Genomic DNA, 22368 nt, shown 5'->3' on the forward strand with positions numbered 1-22368 from the left:
TCCAAGGCTCTTGCAATGACCAAACATGGGAAGAAGCTGTTTTCCTGGTGAGCAGGTGGACAAAGGTATGGGTAAGAAGTAAATTACCGTATATACTCGAGTATAAGCCGACCCAAATATAAGCCGAGGCACCTAATTTTACCACAAAAAACTGGGAAAACATTGACTCCTGTATAAGCCGAGATACTAATAAAATTACAGTAGAGTCTCACTTATCCAAGCTAAACAGGCTGGCAGAAGCTTGGATAAGCGAATATCTTGGAAAATAAGGAGGGATTAAGGAGAAGCCTATTAAACATCAAATTAGGTTATGATTTTACAAATTAAGCACCAAAACATCATGTTATACTACAAATTTGACAGAAAAAGTTGTTCAATACGCAGTAATGTTATGTTGTAATTACTAGGCTTGAGCGATCCCCGAAAAAATTGATTCTAAACTCGTTTCAAAAGCAGAGGGGGGTAGCGTTTCGTTTCTGAAGACATTTCCGAATTTTGCCCCCCAAAAAATTCGAAATTAACAAAAATTCGTTATTTTCAAAATTATAGAATCATAGAATAGTAGAGTTGGAAGAGACCACATGGGCCATCTAGTCCAACCCCCTGCTAAGAAGCAGGAAATCGCATTCAAAGCACCCCCGACAGATGGCCATCCAGCCTCTGCTTAAAAGCCTCCAAGGAAGGAGCCTCCACCATGGCCCCGGGGAGAGAGTTCCACTGTCGAACAGCTCTCACAGTGAGGAAGTTCTTCCTGATGTTCAGGTGGAATCTCCTTTCCTGTAGTTTGAAGCCATTGTTCCGTGTCCTAGTCTGCAGGGCAGCAGAAAACAAGCTTGCTCCCTCCTCCCTATGACTTCCCTTCACGTATTTGTACATGGCTATCATGTCTCCTCTCAGCCTTCTCTTCTGCAGGCTAAACATGCCCAGCTCTTTAAGCCGCTCCTCATAGGGCTTGTTCTCCAGACCCTTAATCATTTTAGTCGCCCTCCTCTGGACGCTTTCCAGCTTGTCAACATCTCCCTTCAACTGTGGTGCCCAAAATTGGACACAGTATTCCAGGTGTGGTCTGACCAAGGCAGAATAGAGGGGGAGCATAACTTCCCTGGATCTAGACGCTATTCCCCTATTGATGCAGGCCAGAATCCCATTGGCTTTTTTAGCAGCCGCATCACATTGTTGGCTCATGTTTAACTTGTTGTCCACGAGGACTCCAAGGTCTTTTTCGCACACACTGCTGTCGAGCCAGGCGTCCCCCATTCTGTATCTTTGATTTCCATTTTTTCTGCCGAAGTGAAGTATCTTGCATTTGTCCCTGTTGAACTTCATTTTGTTAGTTTTGGCCCATCTCTCTAGTCTGTCAATTAATTCGTTAATGGCGGACGCGCATGCGCAGTGGCCCAAAAACAGCCCGGTGGGGGGGGGAGTTAGGGGGATCTCCTGCACTCATTTTTTCAGCTATACTGATCAAATTTGGTACAGTGGGAGAACACAATCCACCCTGCTTGTTCGCCAAATTGCAGAGCGTTTGCCCTTTCCTAAGATTTATTGCGCAATTTTATAGTTCATATAAAAAAATCTTTATTTACCAATTGCAAAAAATCTGTTCCTGCTTTTGAATTGTTATTTCCTGTTCAATAGGGGTTCCTTCACTGTGAAAGTCCTTCTTCTACTTGTGTAACATTGTTTCAGTGCCCGTAAATCTGTCAAAATGTTAGGGCATTGGGGGCCATTGGCCAAGAGACACATTGTGCTGCCTGCCACAATGCGCAATGACTTTCCCCAGGCATCCATATTGGAGGCCATTATACCACAGTGGTCAAGCCTCTCCCCCTCCCAAAAAATGTAAGATTTGTGCGACGTTGGTTTGATTTATCGCCTGATGGCAAAATGGGGGCTTGGATCCCACTCCCCTGGGGAGCCGGCCACCGTTGGACGGCCCCATGCCACCACCCCACCACCCAAGGGGAAGGGCGTGGCGCCTTTGAGGCAGCTAGTGAAAAGGGGTCCCAAGCTCCACTGACCAGGGATAATGGGATGTGCAACCCTTTGGCCAGACTTTGCGCTATGGAATCACTGTTGGAGTGGCTGCCCTGGCACTGACCGCAAGGCCTATAGAGCAGCAGCACAGCAGCAGGAAGCAAAAACAGGCTCCCTTTTTTCCCAAAGGAGGTGGGATGCAACGCAGGATAATGGGATGTGCAACCCTTTGGCCAGACTTTGCTACTAGCGTTGAAAAAAAGAGAAGTTTCCTAATAAAAACGAAAGCCCACCCCACCCGCACCAGCAGGCAATATGGCGGCGCAGCAGAAAAATTGCAGGGCTGGTGGGCAAATGGCAAACACCAAGCTTGTGGGGGGAAAAAGGCCACAGGCCCTTTGGAAAAACACCCTGCAGAAACACCCAACAGTTTCCCACCCCACCTCACCCACCCACCCTTTTCTCCCGGTCTTATAATCTGTAGCTCAGCCAAGGAAGCTGTGACGCAGCAATCTTGCCTGCCTGCAGTGCCTGGAATCTCACTAGCGTTGAAAAAAAGAGAAGTTTCCTAATAAAAAACGAAAGCCCACCCCGCCCGCAGCAGCAGGCAATATGGCGCAGCAGAAAAATTGCAGGGCTTCTCCTTAATCTCTCCTTATTATCCAACATATTCGCTTATCCAGCGTTCTGCTGGCCCATTTACGTTGGATAAGCGAGAGACTACTGTACTGTATTTACGAATTTAGCACCAAAATATCATGATAGATTGAAAACATTGACTACAAAAATGGCTTGGATAATCCAGAAGCTTGGATAAGTGAAGCTTGGATAAGCGAGACTCTACTGTACATTAATTGAGGCATCAGTAGTTTAAATATTTTTGAATCTTTACATCAAACTGTAATTTAAGATAAGACTGTTCAGCTCTGATTAAATCATTATTTTCATCTTCTTCAATGTAAATGTGCTTATGCATCCTTTAATAATAAAAGAGTGAAATAATCAATGTAATAATAATAAACGCAGTAAAATAATAAATGTAATAATAATAACTAAGAGTAAAATAATAAATATACCATATATACATGAGTATAAGCTGACCTGAAAATAAGCCCACCAGGACCCTCACCCAAGTATAAGCTGAGGAGGTTTTTTTCAGTCCTACAAAAGGGCTGATAATCTAGGCTTATATTCGAGTATATACAGTATATTTTCCTAGCTGTAAGAGAGACTTGTAGTTGAGCCCAAAATTGGCTAGCCAATGACTTCTAGGAGTTGCAGAAATCTGAAGGTCTGCTTACTAGATCCTCAGTTTCTCACCAAGTTGATGTGTGCTGCAGTCAAATGGAAATATGACTTGTAGTTCAAGCTTGTTTCCAATTGCTGTGCAAGAGGTCAAGCAAGATACTATTGCATTCACTGCAACGTTTTTTCCCCCTAACATTTGGAGCCAAACTTACCAGAATACTGAAATGGATCACATCAACTCTACTCAAAATACACTATCAGAAGAGATGTTAGGTTGCTTGTGACCAGGCTGGTTAGTAGCCAGCTGTAATAAATCATTACTGACCAAGAGGTCACGAGTTCGAATCCAGCCCAGGCTGGAGTGAGCTCCCGAGCATTTAATAGTCTAGCTCGCTGTTGACCTATGCAGCCTGAAAGAAAGTTGCATCGATTGAGTAGGAAATTTTGGTACCGCTTTACGGGGAAGCTAATTTAACAAATTTTAAATTGTAAAAGTTTCCCCTGACGTTAAGTCCAGCCATGTCTGACTCTGGGGGTTGGTGCTCATTCTAAGCCGAAGAGCCGGCGTTGCTCGTAGACACCTCCAAGGTCATGTGGCCGGCATGACTGCATGGAGCGCCGTTACCTTCCCGCTGGAGCAGTACCTATTGATCTACTCACATTTCACATGTTTTCGAACTGCTAGGTTGGCAGGAGCTGGAGCTAACAGCGGGCTCACAAGCGGCTCCCGGGATTTGAACCTGGGACCTTTCAGTCTGCAAGTTCAGCAGCTCAGCGCTTTAACACACTTCGCCACCGGGGCTCCCTAATTTATGACACCATAAATGCTTCCAGCAGTGTGCAGGATGAGGAAGTACTCCATCAAGGACTCAGTGTCACAAGCGGCAGCTCCCCCTGTAGCCGGAATCGAGCATACCCTCATGAAGCCGGAAGCTGGAATGTTAAATTGCCTCTGCGTCTGTCTATATATGTCGTATTCTCTAATGGCATTAAATATTTGCCATGTATATGTGCATTGTGATTTGCCCTGAGTCCCCTTCGGGGTGAGGACGGCAGAATATAATACTGCAAATAAATAAATAAATTGCAAGCCAATAAATTGCTTGGCTTGAAAGACAGGGACTTTTCCACATTTATGAAAGTTCCCCATTATTTTTGAAGTTTTGTTTTGAGATGTTTGGCTACACTGGCAGTCGTACTCGCTGCTTTTAGATCTTGACTACCAAAACTAGAGTGACGTGGCCCTTGATAATTTTCATCATTGCTGTGTTCTTCATATTAATGTTCCTATACCTTGCAGTTCTTTAACACAATTGCCCCACTGTAGCCACAGATTCCATCAGGTACTGCTTGAAAATATTCTCCTAAAAAAATCCAAAAAACAAATCTTGATTTTGCCATTTTATAGAAGGGACACCATTTTTGCTATGCCACTGTATATAATTGGACTTCAATATTCAGTTATGTTATTTATTAATTTATTGTGTCAGATGCAGACTGAAGGCACAAGTTGTAATGTATTCACAAACACAAACAAAATTTTAAAACTTGGAATTATACTGAATGTCCTTTGACCAGTAGCTGGCCACTTAAGAGTGCTTCTGGTGTTGCTACAAGAAGGTTCTCCATTGTACATGTGGCAGGGCTCAGACTGCACTATAGTAAGCGGTCTGTGGTTTGCTCTTCTTCACGCTCGCATGTCGTGGACTCCACTTTGTAGTCCCATTTCTTAAGATTGGCTCTGCATCTTGTGGTGCGAGAACGCAGTCTGTTCAGTACCTTCCAAGTCGCCCAGTCCTCTGTGTGCCCAGGAGGGAGTCTCTCATCTGGCGTCAGTCACTGATTGAGGTTTTAGCCTGCCACTTTTGGACTCTCGCTTGCTGAGGTGTTCCTGCGAGTATTTCTGTAGATCTGTGATGTCTCAGGCACCTTTGGCCCCTGATCCCGCAGCCATTGCTGATCAAACTGAAGAGGATTTGGGTTTTTTTCCCACCTCAGCAAGATTCAATCTCTTTCCAGATGTCTCCTGTTGACATAGCCGTGCCAGAGCCAATTAGGAATGCCCTTGAGATGGTGCCGGTTCTTTCCGGATCTCCGGAGAGTTTAGTGTTTGATAGAAGGGCTACTTTCAAAACAGACCGCTCTCAAAGACAAAGTTTAAGGAGAAGTGTGAGATTAGCAGATTGAGGCGATTGTGGCCAAGCCAGTTCTCTTGGGAAGAATTGGGGAGGCAGGCATCTGGCACCTCATTGTTAGCAGCTCGTTTCTCTTGGGAAGATTTGGGGAGTCCAGCACCTGCTTTGGGAGAGCTCTTGGACTTCAATAAAAGTTCTGCGCCGAGAATCTCTGTCGCGGTGTCAACTTAACTTCTGACTGAAGAATACATCGTCTCTTGATCCTGAGCTTCCAAGCAGCCTGCTGGCGCGCTTACTCTTGAGTAAACCGGGCGTTGTGTCTCATCTCTTGCCAAGTTTGGACTGCGTTTCAGATCCATCACGAACAGCCATAGCCTTGCCTTGAAACCTTGTTCTGGACTTTTACTTCAAGTACTTTCCTGAGGAACTTTGCTCCTTTCCCCACTCAAACTTCCATTAAGTTTGAGTGTGTTTCGGTTATTGGACTTTGGACTTTAATACTGGACATAAGACTTTCATTTTTTGGACTAATTTTGATCTTTCCTAAAAGGTCAACTGCTTGACTAGCTATTCTGCTTATTTTTGTTTGAAACGTTAATTGCTTTAATAAAGATATTAGATTGTTTATTGGCCTCCGTATTGGTTCCCAGTGTTCGCGCTGCCTAGGAGTGTTACAAGATCTTAGAAAACTATCTCTTGATCTAAAGTAACATTTGCAAAAGGATCTATAGAAAGAAACCTCCTTTCTTATGTATTTGACTCTTTATCTTTACTTTCACACAAAGTTTTCATATGTGTACCTAGAATTGCAGACTTTTCCTGCATCCGTCCAGCCACTCAAAATACAACGATCAAATAGCAACCACACTGTTTTTCTACCAAATGCTCTTCGGTTCAGACTTTGCCCTCATCTTGTGTAAATGTCAACAGGAGCTCACAGACAAATCAAGTGTTGACGTAATCCATCTTTGCAAATCAAACCAAGGTATCACTGCTGATGGCAAGAAAAAGAAAGCGGGATTGGAAACAGATGGTGCACACCTTGGTAAAGCCAGATCTCTTAATAAAACAGTAGGCAGCCCAGCTGTTGCCTTGTGAATGTTCAACCAACCACTGTGACCTGGCTTGTCCACAGATAAGTTAAAGAGCAACTTATTTACATCTGTGTACATAAAATAAGACACAAAAATATGGTTTGCCGGTTGTTCAGGGTTACAGCTCAACCATAGAAAGCTTGATGTGTGTGTAGAAAGCCCCAGGTTCAATCCCAAACAATGCCAGGCAGTGTGTTGTCGAAGGCTTTCATGGCCGGGATCACAGGGTTGTTGTATGTCTTTCGGGCTGTATGGCCATGTTCCAGAAGTATTCTCTCCTGACGTTTCACCCACATCTATTGCAGGCATCCTCATAGGTTCTGGAGAGGAAAACATCTATGCCAGGCAGTTCTGGAGAGGAAAACTCCTATACATAACCTTGTAAATTTGCTGTTGGGAAAAGAAAAAAATACTATGCCAGATAGGGATGATTTTCGGTTGGGGTGGAGGTAGTTTGGGATCTACTGGGAGATCTATTGGTGATTTTAAGTAGATCAGAAAGAAAGATGGGCTCCTAAATTTTTAGCAGTGCCAACGACAAAGCTACACTCAAAGTAGAGTGTCGAAAAGAAGAAAGGAGATGGGAGTAAAGAAGAGAACCAAAAATATATTGTTGAAAGACTGACACTCATTCAATTATGATACTCAGGGTGAATGCCTTGGCCCAGAATTTTTCTTAAGGGTTGTTGTGTGTTTTCCGGTTATGTTATGCACGGTTATGTTCCAGAAGCATTCTCTTCTGACGTTTCGCCCACATCTATGGCAGGCATCCTCAGAGGTTGTGAGGTATATACCTCACAACCTCTGAGGATGCCTGCCATAGATGTGGGCAAAATGTCAGGAGAAAATGCTTCTGGAACATGGCCATACAGTCCGGAAAACACACAACAACCCTGTGATTCTGGCCATGAAAGCCTTCGACAACAATTTTTTCTTAATTCTAACAGTTCCAGTTTAAAAAAGAAGATCCCAACAATTGGAAAGTTCCCCCTCCTTCTCATGCACATTCTTTACATCTGAGTATATACATAGTTAATGGTTAAAATAATGTCTTTGTTTGCACTTGTGATCCAAAATGGCACAACAGCAGCCAGGAGAGCCTGCAATGTTCAAAGACACAATTTACAGGCACGCTTCCACCGCAAGTGAAAGGCATGCTTCTGTAGTCAAGTGCACATCCCGTTCAGATTTTGGGAGTCGTTCTGGCTCCAGCCGCTGCTGAAATAAGCCTTGGCATCCTGACAGCCGTCCAACCCGGAAAGAAGTTTCTCAAAAGCAAATGAGTCTCTTTTCGTTTTCAAAGGCTTTGGCCTCCTCTTGGCTTATTGGGTTTCCATTTAAGCTGTTGGGAGGTGAGAAGGGGAAAAAAGAAATTAAAAATGAAGCAGCTGTTTCAAGCAGGGTCAGTTGTGTGTTTTTCCTTTTCGTGAGCCCTCCCCACTGCCTGTTTGTTTTGGGAAGTAGAGGCAGAGGTAGTCCCTGGTGTGTTTAAGGATTGTGCAAAAATCTTAGAACTTTCCACCCGTTGCTCACGGTAAGCTAGCAATAACCTTCTGGATCTTCTGAATTCCCATAAACCCTAAAGGCTGATATACAATGAGATATATTCACAGAGAAAGGAAGCTGAACAATCCATGCCAATATGCCCCCTCCAGCTATGAGAAGTTTATTGCATTACATCTAAATCCAACTCTACGAGCTAAAGAACCTATGTTTGGCAGACTTTTGTAACCCGTGATGGTGCAGCAGGTTAAACCGCTGAGCTGCTGAACTTGCTGACCGAAAGATCAGCAGTTCAAATCCGGGGAGCGGGATGAGCTCTCACTGTTAGCCCCAGCTTATGCCAACCTAGCGGTTCGAAAACATGCAAATGTGAATAGATCAATAGGTACCGCTACAGTGGGAAGGTAACTGCGCTCCATGAAGTCATGCCAGCCACATGACCATGGAGGTGTCTATGGACAATGCCAGCTCTTCGGCTTAGAAATGGAGATGAGCACTAACCCCCAGAGTTGGACAAGGGGAAACTTTTACCTTTACTTATAACCCTGGATTGTAAATTATTTCTCCTCCTTCCCAATTGTTTTCTTCTCTGTTATGTTTTTTAGACCGTAAGCCGCCAACACTACTCTTTGTGTTATCTATAAGGCGTTCAGGGAGTCTCTGTGGTGAAAAGTAGGCAAAACGTGTAAACAAGAATAAATAAACAAAATGCTGGCTAAGCCTAATGGGATCTGTAATCCAAAACATCTGGAGTACAAGCAGTTGCTGACCCCAATTCCATGATGATACTAAAAATATTGAAATGGGCATTCTTCAATTTTGAGGGTCATTTTTGTACTTTCAGGGAGCAGCTGTGAATTCAGCTCAATAGAATTTAAATTAAGCCCAAAAGTAATAAATTTATGTCACTTTGGAATAATAGGAGTTACAAATACAATAAAAATCTAGTGCAGTGGTTCTCAACCTAGAATCATAGAATCGTAGAGTTGGAAGAGACGTCACGGGCCATCCAGTCCAACCCCCTGCAAGAAGCAGGAAAATCTCATTCAAAGCGCCCCCGACAGATGGCCATCCAGCCTCTGCTTACAAGCCTCCAAAGAAGGAGCCTCCACCACAGTCCGGGGTCTCCAGGTGTTTTTGGCCTACAACTCTCAGAAACCCCAGCCAGTTTACCAGCTGTTAGGATTTCTGGGAGTTGAAGGCCAAAACATCTGGGGACCCACAGGTTGAGAACCACTGATCTAGTAGCTTAGGTCTGGTGTGAACATATACCTGTAGTTGGGTTTTTAAAAAACATAATAATTCTGATTAAAATAAGGAAAATCCTGTTTGGCCTTGAATACTAGCATAAATTTTAGCTCTGGTACCATAACTATTATCAACATACACATTTTCCTCCATGAACATTCAGGTAGCTTCTATCACCAACCAAATGGAAAATACTACTCATTTTAGTTGTCTTCTAGATCAGGGACTGTGGGTCTAAACAAGGATGGCTCTATGTAATTTTTAAAATATCAATATATTTAAATCTGTTTTAATGTTTACTTTAAATTTTAAATTGTACTGAAATGCTTTTCATATATGTTGCTTTGAGTCTCCTTGTGGAGAGAAAAAACTGAGTATTACTAAACATAAACAAAATAACAATAATAACTACTACTCTGGGACTTCCGAATTCAGACTGGCAGAGTTTTGGAGCGCAATACTCCTAACCTCACGATCGTGGAAAAAAATAAAGTATGGATCATCGATGTTGCAATCCCCGGTAACAGCAGAACTGACGAGAAACAACTGAAAACTCTGACACGATATGAGGATTTAAAGATCAAACTGCAAAGACTCTGGCAAAGGCCAATAAAGGTGGTCCCAGTGGTGACTGGCACATTGGATGCAGTGTCTAAAGACCCTGGTCAGCACTTAATAACAATCGGCACTGACAAAATTACCAACTGTCAGCTGAAAAAGGCCACCCTACTTGGATCTGAAGGCATTATTCACTGATACATCACATAGGATCTAGACACTTGGAAAGTGTCCGACGTGTGATCCAATATAACAGCCAACACAGTGAACTTGTTTGCTGTGTACTAATCTTGTTGTGTATCTAATAATAATAATAATAATAATAATAATAATAATAATAATAATAATAATAATCTTCAAAGACTCTGGCAGAAACCAGTGCAGGTGGTCCCGGTGGTGATGGGCACATTGGGTGCCGTGCCAAAAGATCTCAGCCAGCATTTGGAAACCATAGACATTGACAAAATCACGATCTGCCAACTGCAAAAGGCCACCCTGCTGGGATCTGCGCATATCATCCGAAAATACATCACACAGTCCTAGACACTTGGGAAGTGTTTGACTTGTGATTTTGTGATATGAAATCCAGCATATCTATCTTGTTTGCTGTGTCATAAATAATAATAATAATAATAATAATAATAATAATAATAATAATAATAATAATAATAATAATAATAAGTAAATGAGGTTGATGAAAAGTGAGGTTATGAGACTCCACAACCCCCTGGAACCCACCAACAGATTTCTTCCTAAGTTGTGAAAGTGTATTTATCCTGCAAATCAGATGTGAGAATCATCTGGCATTCTATATTTTGTTAGGTTGAAAGTGATAGCAGCTTGAGCCAGCACAGGTAATGGTGAGGAATGCTGGGAACTGGAGTCAAACAACATCTGAATAGAATCTGCCTGACTTCATATTATTACAGCCACTCTTAATTCCTTCCAGATGCAATAGGATACTGACACACATTATCCCATGCTGGTGGAAGATGATAGGAGTGATGATCTGATTCATCTGGAGGGCCATCAGCCAGCGTAGGGTGATCCAATGGGCAAGATGGCCCTGAAAATACTGGCATGCTCCTTCTTAATATTTTTTCAGGACACTTGTTCCATGTGCTCAGAATCTGCCTGAAAGTAAGTGGCTGAAAGCTCAGCGGCCTCTCCGAATGTGGCTGTCACGTGTTGGAAAGCTACCAGGCTGTCCTTACCAGACTTCTTTAATAGCTGTATTGTCATGGAGAGCGTCAGCTAGACACTTGGCTCCTCTCGCAGTAATCTGATTCTGGATAAGCCTTTAAAAAAAAGAAAGAAAGAAGAGTGAAGAGAAAGAAAAGCACTTTGCAACCGGACAAATTCTTATGTTTACGCCTGCTTTGCAGCATCCCGTCTGTCACGCACTTGGCTGGAGCTCGGTGTGGCTGAGATGGAAAATCAACACTTCTTTTGCTGAACAAGGCTGGCCGCTGGCCAGGAACGGGTGGTTTCTGATTTCCATCTGCACGGCTGCCCTCTTTGGCATCAGACAATCCCCGCCATAGAAGTGCGGCCAAGAGGCTCCAAGCCTCTTCACTCTAAAGTGCATGGGCAGCTTCCAGGTTGATTGAGCTGAATGGCACAATTGACCACACAGATGGTCTCTGATCGGAGGAGAGCAGCTGCCTGGGGGATTTTTCAGACTGGATCCTGCCTACTGATGGAGGAAGGCAATTAGGAAGCTGTCTTAATACTTAGCCAGTTAACTGGTCCAGACAGCCTTGCACTAAGCCTGGCAACAGATCTGGCAAGGTTGTTGTATGTTTCCCGGGTTGAATGGCCATGTTCTAGATGTATTCTCTCCTGACGTTTCACCCACATCTATGACAGGCATCCTCAGAGGTTGCACCTCACAACCTCTGAGGATGCCTGCCATAGATGTGGGCGAAATGTCAGGAGAGAATACGTCTAGAACATAGCCATACATGGCCCGGAAAACATACAACAACCCTGTGATCCCGGCCATGAAAGCCTTCGACAACAGATCTGGCAAGGTTTTCTGTAGCATCCTTTCTTAGCTATCCTTGCGAAATTCCTGGTGTTCCCTCTTGGTCTTTTTTGATTTTGTTCATTTTCATGGTTTCCTCCTTTCTGTTGAAATTGTCCACATGCTTGTGGATTTTAATGGCTTCCCTGTGTAGTCTGACATGGTGGTTGTGAGAGTGGTCCAGCATATCTGTGTTCTCAAATAATATGCTTTGTCCAAGTTGGTCCAAGAAGTACTCATCTATGACTGACGTCTCTGGTTGAGTTAGTCTGCAGTGCCTTTCATGTTCCTTGAGTCGTGTTTGGGTGCTGCGTTTGGTGATCCTTATGTAACTTGTCCACAGCTGCATGGTATATGGTACGAGGGCTATCCAGAAAGTTCATTACGTTTTGGAATTAAAAATAAACAAAGTACAGGAGAAAACATTTACCATATTCAATTGAAATCCAGACCCAAATACCAGTTCTCACCCAAATACCCAAGTCCCCACGGCGAGATGATGGCGGGGTATAAATGAAGATTATGATTATTATTATTATTATTATTATTATTATTATTATTATTATTATTATTATTCCCAATTGAAATCTAGGCAGTTGTCATAGCGATAAAAGTGTTTGGAAAGCCCCCCTCCCCCAACATTCCCGCCTGGCTTGCCTCCTGAACCAGGCTGGCTTCCCTTCTCTCAGCTGCGCATGTGCTGAACTCAGCTTTCCCCACGATCTTCCTGGATCGCTCTTTTGTTTTGCAAATGCTTGCAAGGAAGGCGCTCTTCTAAGGTTTTGCAAGAAGCACACCTTTCTTGTCCAAAAAAAACCTTCCTTGCAAGTATTTGCAAAAAAGAAGAGCAATCCAGGAAGATCGTGGGGGAAGCTGAGCACAGCACATGCGCAGCTGAGGGAAGGGAAGCCAGGCAGGATATCTGATTAATCAAGGGGGTCTCCAGTATATCTGGTAAGGTTTCCCACCTCCGGACATGCCTAAGACTGTACCTCTTCCAAAAGCACATTTTGTATTTCCTCCCAAAATGTGAAAGGACCAGAAGTTCACTTGTAGTCTGATGAGAGTGGGACAGAAAAGCCACTCCACACAGACATCTTGCTTTAGAAAAGATTGTTGTTGTTGTTGTTATTTTATTATGTCATAGCAAACAAGTCCTCTGCCCCCTGATCTTCTAGGCAGATATAGCCGGTCAACATCACTGCGAGGGTGCAGTGAATGATTAATGGTCATGAGTTTTCTTGTTTTTCTGTCCAAATTGTCCAGTTCCATCTGTGTCCAGTTTATGATGCCAGCAGTATATCTTATGACAGGTGGTATTATTATTATTATTATTATTATTATTATTATTATTATTATTATTATTGTTGTTGTTGACTTTATTTTTATACCCCACCACCATCTCCTAAATGGAACTCAGGGTGGCTTGTTTCTGGAGGCTGTTAGGAGCAGTAATTTCTTATTCTTCTTTATTTGGGAAGGAAAAGAGACTGCTGGTCTAAGGGTTTCAAAAGCACACCGGGTGCCATACGCCCTGAACAAGAGTGGGAATTTTGAAGCCCTCTAGACTGGGGGTTCTCAACCTGTATGTTCCCAATGATTTTGGCCTACAACTCCCAGAAATCCCAGCCATTTTCTGGAAGTTGAAGGCCAAAACATTTGGGGACCCACAGGTTGAAAACCACTTCTCTAGACTTCTCCGTAGCCTAAATCAACATAGCCACAGAGATGTTAAAGTAGCAGAATTAAAAATGCAGAAAACTCTAAATAGTTGTGGTTTCATGTCAGCTAAGACCCAAAAAGAGGAACTGTGCTTGCTGGAAATGGACAAGAATGACTCTGATCCTATTTGCATTGGTGGACTGTGTGCCACAAGGAAAGAAAAAACAGAACAGAATTATTCTCGTTAGACTAGAAAAGGCTGTGGAAACCAAGCCAAGCTGGAATCTGATGTAAGCAAATGCACTCTCCAGTTAAGAGAATTATCACTGTTGACATAATGGTTGACAATCAGTCAGCTCGGCTGAGCAATAGCAGTGTCTCCCATGTTCTTCTTGTAATTCAATACATTCTCCTATGTAAGGGATGAGGGACGTTACATGCAAAACAGGTTTACGCAGTAATCTTTTTTTCTGGACGGAAAGCCATCTCGGAATATGAAGTTTAAAAATACAAAATGCACATCAGCACACAGGTGGCCTTCAAGTGCAATAGTGGGACAATTTAGGTAAACAGGAACTAAGTTTTCAAGACAAATCTTAAAGGCTTTCCATATGGCCACTCAGCTCAACATAGTTAACTGTTTTCGAAACTTTAAAGAACAGGCTATAATGTAATACCGAATGGGGCTCTGGCCTCTTGGGAAATAGGTTGCAAGACTGAATTGGTCTGATTCAGCAAATATCTTCTTATTATATTCATTGGCTTCAGGGCACAGGTGAAATTCCATAGATGTTGTTTGAGGTCATTCTGTGGACAGGGTGCAGGCTTCATCAAACTGTTGTTTTTTAAAAAAATGCTCCAACTCTTTAGGATTGTGTTAGAGGCAGAAGTGAAATAACAAAATCCTCTGCTATTGGCTGTCCTTCAGAAAGATATGTTTCAGGCTCATTAGTCTCTCCATTCACACAACTTTAGAGAATGCATGAAATGGAGAAGCTGGATAACTGAATCCTCATGACGTAGTCTAGCTGAGCCCTAGCTGACTACATGGTTGTGTCCATACATCTGCATGAGATGATGTATGGAGAAAATGGAGAAGGGTCTATGTACACCTCTGTGCATGAAGAGCCCATTCCTACTATTTATTTTTTTATTTACCACACTTGTACCCTGCTTTTCTCACCCTGAAGGGGACATCTCAACAGGTGGGATATTTTGGGGGAGGCATGGCTGGACTGTATGTAGCTGTGGGACACTTTGGTACAAACCTTCTCATGTAGGGGGTGGCTTTGATACATTAGACAAGGTCCGTATGTGAGCAATTGTGATTTGCTCTTTAATTGGCTTTGATTTATGACAGTCTTACAAATGAGAGATCAAGCTGAACCCTGGTCATCAACAGCCCTGTTCTGGTCTTGCAAACTCAGTGTACGGCCTTGATTGAAATACTGACAATGTGCTTTTCATATTTTTCTAATGCCTTCACTTTACATACCAAAAAGGGGAAATGCTAAAGAATGTTCAAACTTCCATACAGTGGCACTTATTTCCCATGCCAGTAAGGTAATGCTCAAGATCCTGCAAGGCAGACTCCAGCAATAAAATGGAGCGAGAGTTGCCAGATGTCCAAGCTGGGTTCAGAAAAGGCAGAGGAACGAGAGACCAAATTGCCAATATCCGCTGGATAATGGAGGAAGCCAGGGAGTTTCAGAAAAACATCCACTTCTGCTTTATTGACTATTCTAAATCCTTCGACTGTGTGGATCATAATAAACTATGGCATGTTCTTGGTGGTATGGGGATACCAAGTCACCTTCTCTGTCTCCTGAGAAATCTGTATAAAGACCAAGTAGCCACAGTAAGAACAGATCATGGAACAACAGACTGGTTCAAGATTGGGAAAGGAGTACGGCAGGGCTGCATACTTTCACCCTCCCTATTCAACTTGTACGCAGAACACATCATGCGACAATACAACAAAATACAGAAAAATATAAATTAATAACAATAAAATTGACCTAATTATACTTAAAACAGCAACAAAAACCCCTATTAATATAAAATACTATAAAACCCAGCGGGCTATGAGAATAGTGGCTGTAGGGTTGCTACAATCTATAGTAGGGTTGCTGTAAGTCAGGGTTGCCTTGAAGGCACATAACAAAAAGTATCCCTTTGATCACATAGTTATCTGGATAGAAATTCAACATACAGGAACAAAAGTCAGGCATATCTGACTTTACTTATTGCCACATCCTAGTCAATACAGCAAGGAGTACAAGCACTCATTCAAACCCATAGTTCAAGGGCAGGAAACAGGCAGCCCACAGGTTATATCTATTCCAAAATCACTGTGGGGGCTTTCAGCCGCCTCTATACATCTTCCCCGACATCTGAAAATGGAATTTGGAAAAGTTATATCCAAAAATAGGAAATTGCTGCATATCCAAAAGTGGTAATTATTCTCTAAAGGGCACTGTCTTGATGTGTGTGTGTGTTTGGCAACCCAAAATAAACTTTGATTTGGAAAAAATGCAGGAAAACTGCATTCTTAAAAGGTGGAGCAGCCTACAGGGGTTGTCTTATGGCGCTTAGTTAGCTCTGCACACACTCCAAATATTAGTCAGCCTTAATCAGATGACCTGGTGCTTGAGATGACCTTCTGTCCAAATGAGGCAAATACGGGTCTGGGTCCTTGTGCAGAATGTTTACAATGCCCAGAATAGGATTCACAGCCTCAAGGAATGACTAAGAGCTCTGGCTTCAGGAGCCACCATAACTCACCACAGATGGCCCAATCTCTTGTTGACCTTTAGCATTTCGGCAAAACACTCTGCCGCTTCGTCATCAAAGTCATTCTTTGTGAGCCTAGTTGGGGAAACAAAAACAAAAAAGAGTTTCAGTCACAAGACAGTTCTGCTACTCAAAGGCATGAAGCATTTTCTTTCAGGTTACTTAATGTCTTATTTTCCAACTTCGGTGCAGTTTTGTCCTGTCTAAAAAAGAATGTTTTTTAAAAAGGCAACCAACTGCTGGCAGGACCTGTGCAGAGCTGCCATGAACATTGTTGCGTTAAAGCACATTTTGTTGAAATCTCAGCATTCAGTTGAAAAAATAAGATCTTATCTATCGGAGTTGAGATCCAAAGAACCCCACCTGCATGCCTAAGGCACGTCAACATGCACAAAGAGAATATATATCTCACCACCACCGATTTTCGCAAATTCTGGGAGGTGCCTGGAGTGCAGTTGAGAGATGAAGAGTTCCGAAACCCACAGAAAATCATTTGGATCTAAGAGTAGGGCTGGGCAGACTTCAGGTTTACAAGGTCTGATCCAGTTTTAGGAGAACCTCAAGATTCAATGAGAGCCATAGGTCACATACACAAAATCAGTTAAAGAACTGAGTTACACGCAAATCTATAATTTTCATTTGAGAAGTATGCTGGGGTGTCAAGCTGGAAAAAGAAACATCTTTGTGGCTTCTATATTTGATGGCCACTACAAATATGAGAGGGGAAGTCATAAGAGAGCGGGAGCAAGTTTGGTTTCTGCTGTCCTGGAGACTAGGACGAGGAACAATGGCTTCAAACTACAGGAAAGGAGATTCCACCTGAACATCAGGAAGAACTTCCTCACTGAGAGAGCTGTTTAGCAGTGGAACTCTCTGCCTCGGAGTGTGGTGGAGGCTCCTTCTTTGGAGGCTTTGAAGCAGAAACTCGATGGCCATCTGTTGGGAGTGCTTTGAATGTGATTTTCCTGCTTCTTGGCAGGGGGTTGGACTGGATGGCCCATGAGGTTTCTTTCAATTCTATGATTCTATTTAAAACAATCAAGAGTCAGAAGTCCTTGATGGTTTACTGCAAACCATCTTTCAGAGGGCTCACATGGGTTGATAAAGAAAATTTCCAGACAGAAAAAAATGCTATCATGTGGTGTCCTGTGACCTTCCAGACAGATACGGCTATCATATGGTGAGCTTTGAACTCACAATTCCAGATCAGTTACAGAAAATATCAAAGCAAACTAGAGAGAGCTGTTGAGCAGAGTAGCTCCAGTTGTTGCAAGAGATCCTGCATTAGGCATACAGCCATGGAGGCATCATAACTATCTGTCTCCCCAAACACACCTCAAAATTCAGCCAGCTGTGATAGCTGACAATGTCTTACAGAGCTGGTGTGTGGGGTGCAGGAGGATGACACATCCAGCCCCGTCTCATAACGGATTGGTGGGGCACCAAGAGTTACAACATGTTGGAAATAGCAACATCCCAAGCCTTTCATTATTTATTTGTTAATGTATATATTTGCTAACCTATATTCTATGTGTATGTTGATCTGCCAGTTGACTGTACCTCTTTGGTGTGGGAGGGGTTATAGACATGTGATATACTGACATGTACTGAGCATGTTCAGACTCAAGACTCCATTTTGTATTCAGTCTGCTTAACACCTCAGTGGACGTGGATGCATGTTTGCATCAGACCTCAGTGGAGGTGGATGCATGTTGCTGTTTGGATTCCAGTAGAGAAGTATGACTTATGAATAAAGAAATGGAAAAAATAATTCAAACAAAATTTGAATTTGAGTACTTTCTACTAGGGATGACAGATTTCCAGATGGATCTAAACACAGATAAGCTTTTTACATATATGATGACGGCAGCCAGGATATGCCTAGCAAAACTGTGGAAGACACAAGAAATTCCTTCTATAGAACAGTGGCTTCTGAGATTATTGGACATTAGAAATATGGATTTACTAACATAAATAATATCACAGGACAATGCTCCAAGGCAAGAGACAAATTGGTCCAAACTGAAAGATTACACGCAAAAAGAAAATATTGTAAATTGGTAAAATAAGGAAGGAAAAAATCCTAGACCCTAAAATATGGATGGAATCTGCAGGCAAATGTTCAGAACTGTAGAAAACATGATTTGATGTGCAAAGGATCTGGAAGGGAAACTTTATATTGTTTGGGGGAGTGTTAATTTATGTCTTTTATGTCTTATTCTGTCTCTATTTTCTTTTTTTTCTCTTTTCTTCTAATATGTCTCTCATTGTTCTCATATTTTCTTTAATGTACTTTTAAAAGCATAAATAAAAATTTAAAAAGAAGTATGACTTATGGACTTCAGAGAGTACTATACCTAAAGACTATGGACTACTGATTAAGAATGATATTCTGTGTACTCAACACAGAGATAACTACATCCTATCTATAACTGAACTTAAACAAGAAATGTGCCTGTATGCTGAATTAATACAAGATGTTTGTGAGTAAAGAAAACTTTTTTTTTTTATCTCTGTGTACATATTTTCAACTAAGAGATTTTAAGGGAGTGTATATCTTTTGGGCAATTACAACTGCAACTTCAAAGAAACAACCACCCTCTGCTAACCAAATATATTTTTGTAGTGGCATGTCTTTGTCATTGGCAGTTCAAAGATATGGCTCTTCAGTTTAACAGCTGAGTTACCTGTGTGCCATTGCATGAATATTTGTGAATATCATTTGGTTCAAATGGTTGACTTCTAACAATGTCATGCTTTTCTTGACTAGTGGTTTTCAAAAGGTAGTCTCCACATGTTAATGGAGATTCACATTTGCCAAACATTTGTCATTTATTTCCAAAGAGATATCTGTCCAGGGACTGGGTACAGTTATTTCCAACACAACAAATCTCTGTATTAATCTCTACTTCTGCTCCTTCCACCACTAATGACTGCTGGAGAATACAGTAGTTCTTTTTAAAAAGCATCTATGCATTTTCATTTTCCAACAACCGATGACAGCCAGAAAACTGTATTACAGCAGGCTCTTCCTTTCTATACTTCATCTCTCAGTGTTCACTGTTTCTCCCTCCTCAAAATATTCACTGTTTCCTGAGTGTGCTCAGTCAGCATTGACTTGTTTTGGGGATGGGGTGGCAATACAATTCCTTCCTTGCTTTATTCCTTCATTCATAATCATTACAGAATAAGGGTATTTGTCCAGATGCTAACTGTGTAGTGAGTGTTCCTGCACCAAGGGCAATGCAGCCTGGAACAAATGCATTCTGGCACTGTTTGTTCAGTTTTGTTCAAGCCACTGATAGCATTGTGGCTAAAGTTTCCAAGCATCTTGCGCCAGACCCCAGGCACCACCTGGGACAGAATCCAAGGCCGCTTCCTCTTTTGTCAGTGCCAGGACTTCTTGTTCTCAGAATACAATCATTTCGTGTATCTTGAAATTTGGTCACGACCAACCGTGCATTGTTAGAACGACAATGGGAGAAAAGATTGGGGAAAGTCTAGCTTTCCAGTGCGTCAGATGGAGCATTTCACATTCCCACTTCAGAGCAGATTCATCAGCGGAGAAGGAAAAAATAAGTGGCAACAAATGTATTATAGTATTTTTGACATTAATACTGAAATCTGAAATATATACAGAAAGTCTTTACAAAATACACTCCTCGCACTTTAGTCCAGTTCGTTTTCGTTGACAGACTAGAGAGATGGGCCGAAACTAACAAAATGAAGTTCAACAGGGACAAATGCAGGATACTTCACTTCGGCAGAAAAAATGGAATGCAAAGATACAGAATGGGGGACACCTGGCTAGACAGCAGTACATGTGAAAAAGATCTCGGAGTCCTTGCGGACAACAAGCTAAACATGAGCCAGCAATGTGATGCGGCTGCTAAGAAAGCCAACGGGATTCTGGCCTGCATAAATAGGGGAATAGCGTCTAGATCCAGGGAAGTCATGCTCCCCCTCTATTCTGCCTTGGTCAGACCACACCTGGAATACTGTGTCCAATTCTGGGCACCACAGTTGAAGGGAGATGTTGACAAGCTGGAAAGCGTCCAGAGGAGGGCAACTAAAATGATCAAAGGTCTGGAGAACAAGCCCTATGAGGAGAGGCTTAAAGAACTGGGCATGTTTAGCCTGCAGAAGAGAAGGCTGAGAGGAGACATGATAGCCATGTACAAATATGTGAGGGGAAGTCATAGGGAGGAGGGACTTCCTCACTGTTCGGGCTGTTCGGCAGTGGAACTCTCTCCCCCGGAGTGTGGTGGAGGCTCCTTCTTTGGAGGCTTTTAAACAGAGGCTGGATGGCCATCTGTCGGGGGTGCTTTGAATGTGATTTCCTGCTTCTTGGCAGGGGGTTGGACTGGATGGCCCATGAGGTCTCTTCCAACTCTACTATTCTATGATTCTATGATCCTGTTCCGGTTTTAAATTATGTTTAACTATGCTATTGTCACTATTTTACTTTTACTATGTTACTGTGTATAACTGTGTTTTTATCTTGATGTATTTTTTATCTGCTGATGAAGTCTATTATGTATGTACAGTAGAGTCTCACTTATCCAAGCTAAACGGGCCGGCAGAAGCTTGGATAAGCGAATATCTTGGATAATAAGGAGGGATTAAGGAAAAGCCTATTAAACGTCAAATTAGCTTATGATTTTACAAATTAAGCACCAAAACTTCATGCTATACAACAAATTTGACAGAAAAAGTAGTTCAATACGCAGTAATGTTATGTGGTAATTACTGTATTTACGAATTTAGCACCAAAATATCATGATATATTGAAAACATTGACTACAAAATGGCTTGGATTATCCAGAGGCTTGGATAAGCGAGGCTTGGATAAGTGAGACTCTACTGTATTTTATTTCGTCCTTTTGTAATTATCTGAGCTTGGCCCCATGTTAGCCGCCCCGAGTTCCTTCGGGGAGATGGAGGCGGAGTACAAAAATGAAGTTGTTGTTGCTGTTGTTGTTGTTGTTATTATTATTGTTACAGTAGAGTCTCACTTATCCAACATTCGCTTATCCAATGTTCTGGATTATCCAACGCATTTTTGTAGTCAATGTTTTCAATACATCATGATATTTTGGTGCTAAAATCATAAATACAGTAATTACTATGTATTGAACTACTTTTTCTGTCAAATTTGTTGTATAACATGATGTTTTGGTGCTTACTTTGTAAAATCATAACCTAATTTGATGTTTAATAGACTTTTTCTTTATCCCTCCTTATTATCCAACATATTCGCTTATCCAACATTCTGCCGGCCCGTTTACTCTACTGTATTATTATTATTATTATTATTATTATTATTTTATTTTATTATGACACAGCAAACAAGATAGACATGCTGGACTTCATATCACAAAATCACAAGTCGAACACTTCCCAAGTGTCTAGGACTGTGTGATGTATTTTCGGATGATGCGCGCAGATCCCAGCAGGGTGGCCTTTTGCAGTTGGCAGATCATAATTTTGTCAATGTCTATTGTTTCCAAATGCCGGCTGAGATCTTTTGGCACGGCACCCAGTGTGCCGATCACCACCGGGACCACCTGCACTGGTTTCTGCCAGAGTCTTTGAAGTTCAATCTTGAGGTCCTGATAGCGGCTGAGTTTTTCCTGTTGTTTTTCTTTGTGTGCTCATTTTCCAATACTTTTGCAGGTTTCTGATCCCACCAGTTCTTTGCTGCTGGAAGGTGGTATTTGAGGCATAAGTTCCAATGAATCATTTGGGCCACATAGTTGTGCCTCTGTTTGTAGTCTGTCTGTGCAATTTTCTTACAGCAGCTGAGGAGATGATCAATGGTTTCATCAGCTTCCTTGCACAGTCTGCATTTTGGGTCATCAGTTGACTTTTCGATCTTGGCCTTGATTGCATTTGTTCTGATGGCTTGCTCCTGGGCTGCAGGGATCAGGCCTTCTGTCTCCTTCTTCAGGGTCCCATTCGTGAGCCATAGCCAGGTCTTCTCCTTATCAGCTTTTCCTTCAATGTTGTCAAGGAACTTTCCATGCAATGTTTTGTTGTGCCAGCTGTCAGCTCTAGTTTGTAGTGTGGTTATTATTATTATTATTATTATTATTATTATTATTATTATTATTATTATTATTAT

The 22368-nt window shown here is 42.1% G+C and overlaps 1 protein-coding gene across 4 annotated transcripts in view; it reads right to left on the bottom strand.

Moving 5' to 3' along the window:
• Positions 1–4681: 4681 nt before the first annotated feature.
• The window catches only part of nod1 (nucleotide binding oligomerization domain containing 1), a 65422-nt gene continuing 47735 nt past the window's right edge, over positions 4682–22368 (bottom strand). For 2 of the 4 annotated variants that reach the window (XM_003222200.4, XM_008112759.3), the window contains 3 exons: positions 16236–16319; positions 10978–11061; positions 7269–7796 (listed from right to left, as the gene is read on the bottom strand). In XM_003222200.4, the coding sequence (XP_003222248.2) occupies positions 7724–7796; positions 10978–11061; positions 16236–16319 (241 nt within the window). In that variant the 3' untranslated portion in view covers positions 7269–7723. The other 2 variants (XR_009999909.1, XM_016994395.2) reach the window with 2 other exon arrangements.

The sequence above is a fragment of the Anolis carolinensis genome, chromosome 6 (genome assembly GCF_035594765.1).
Source record: "Anolis carolinensis isolate JA03-04 chromosome 6, rAnoCar3.1.pri, whole genome shotgun sequence".
Classification (NCBI taxonomy): domain Eukaryota; kingdom Metazoa; phylum Chordata; class Lepidosauria; order Squamata; family Dactyloidae; genus Anolis; species Anolis carolinensis.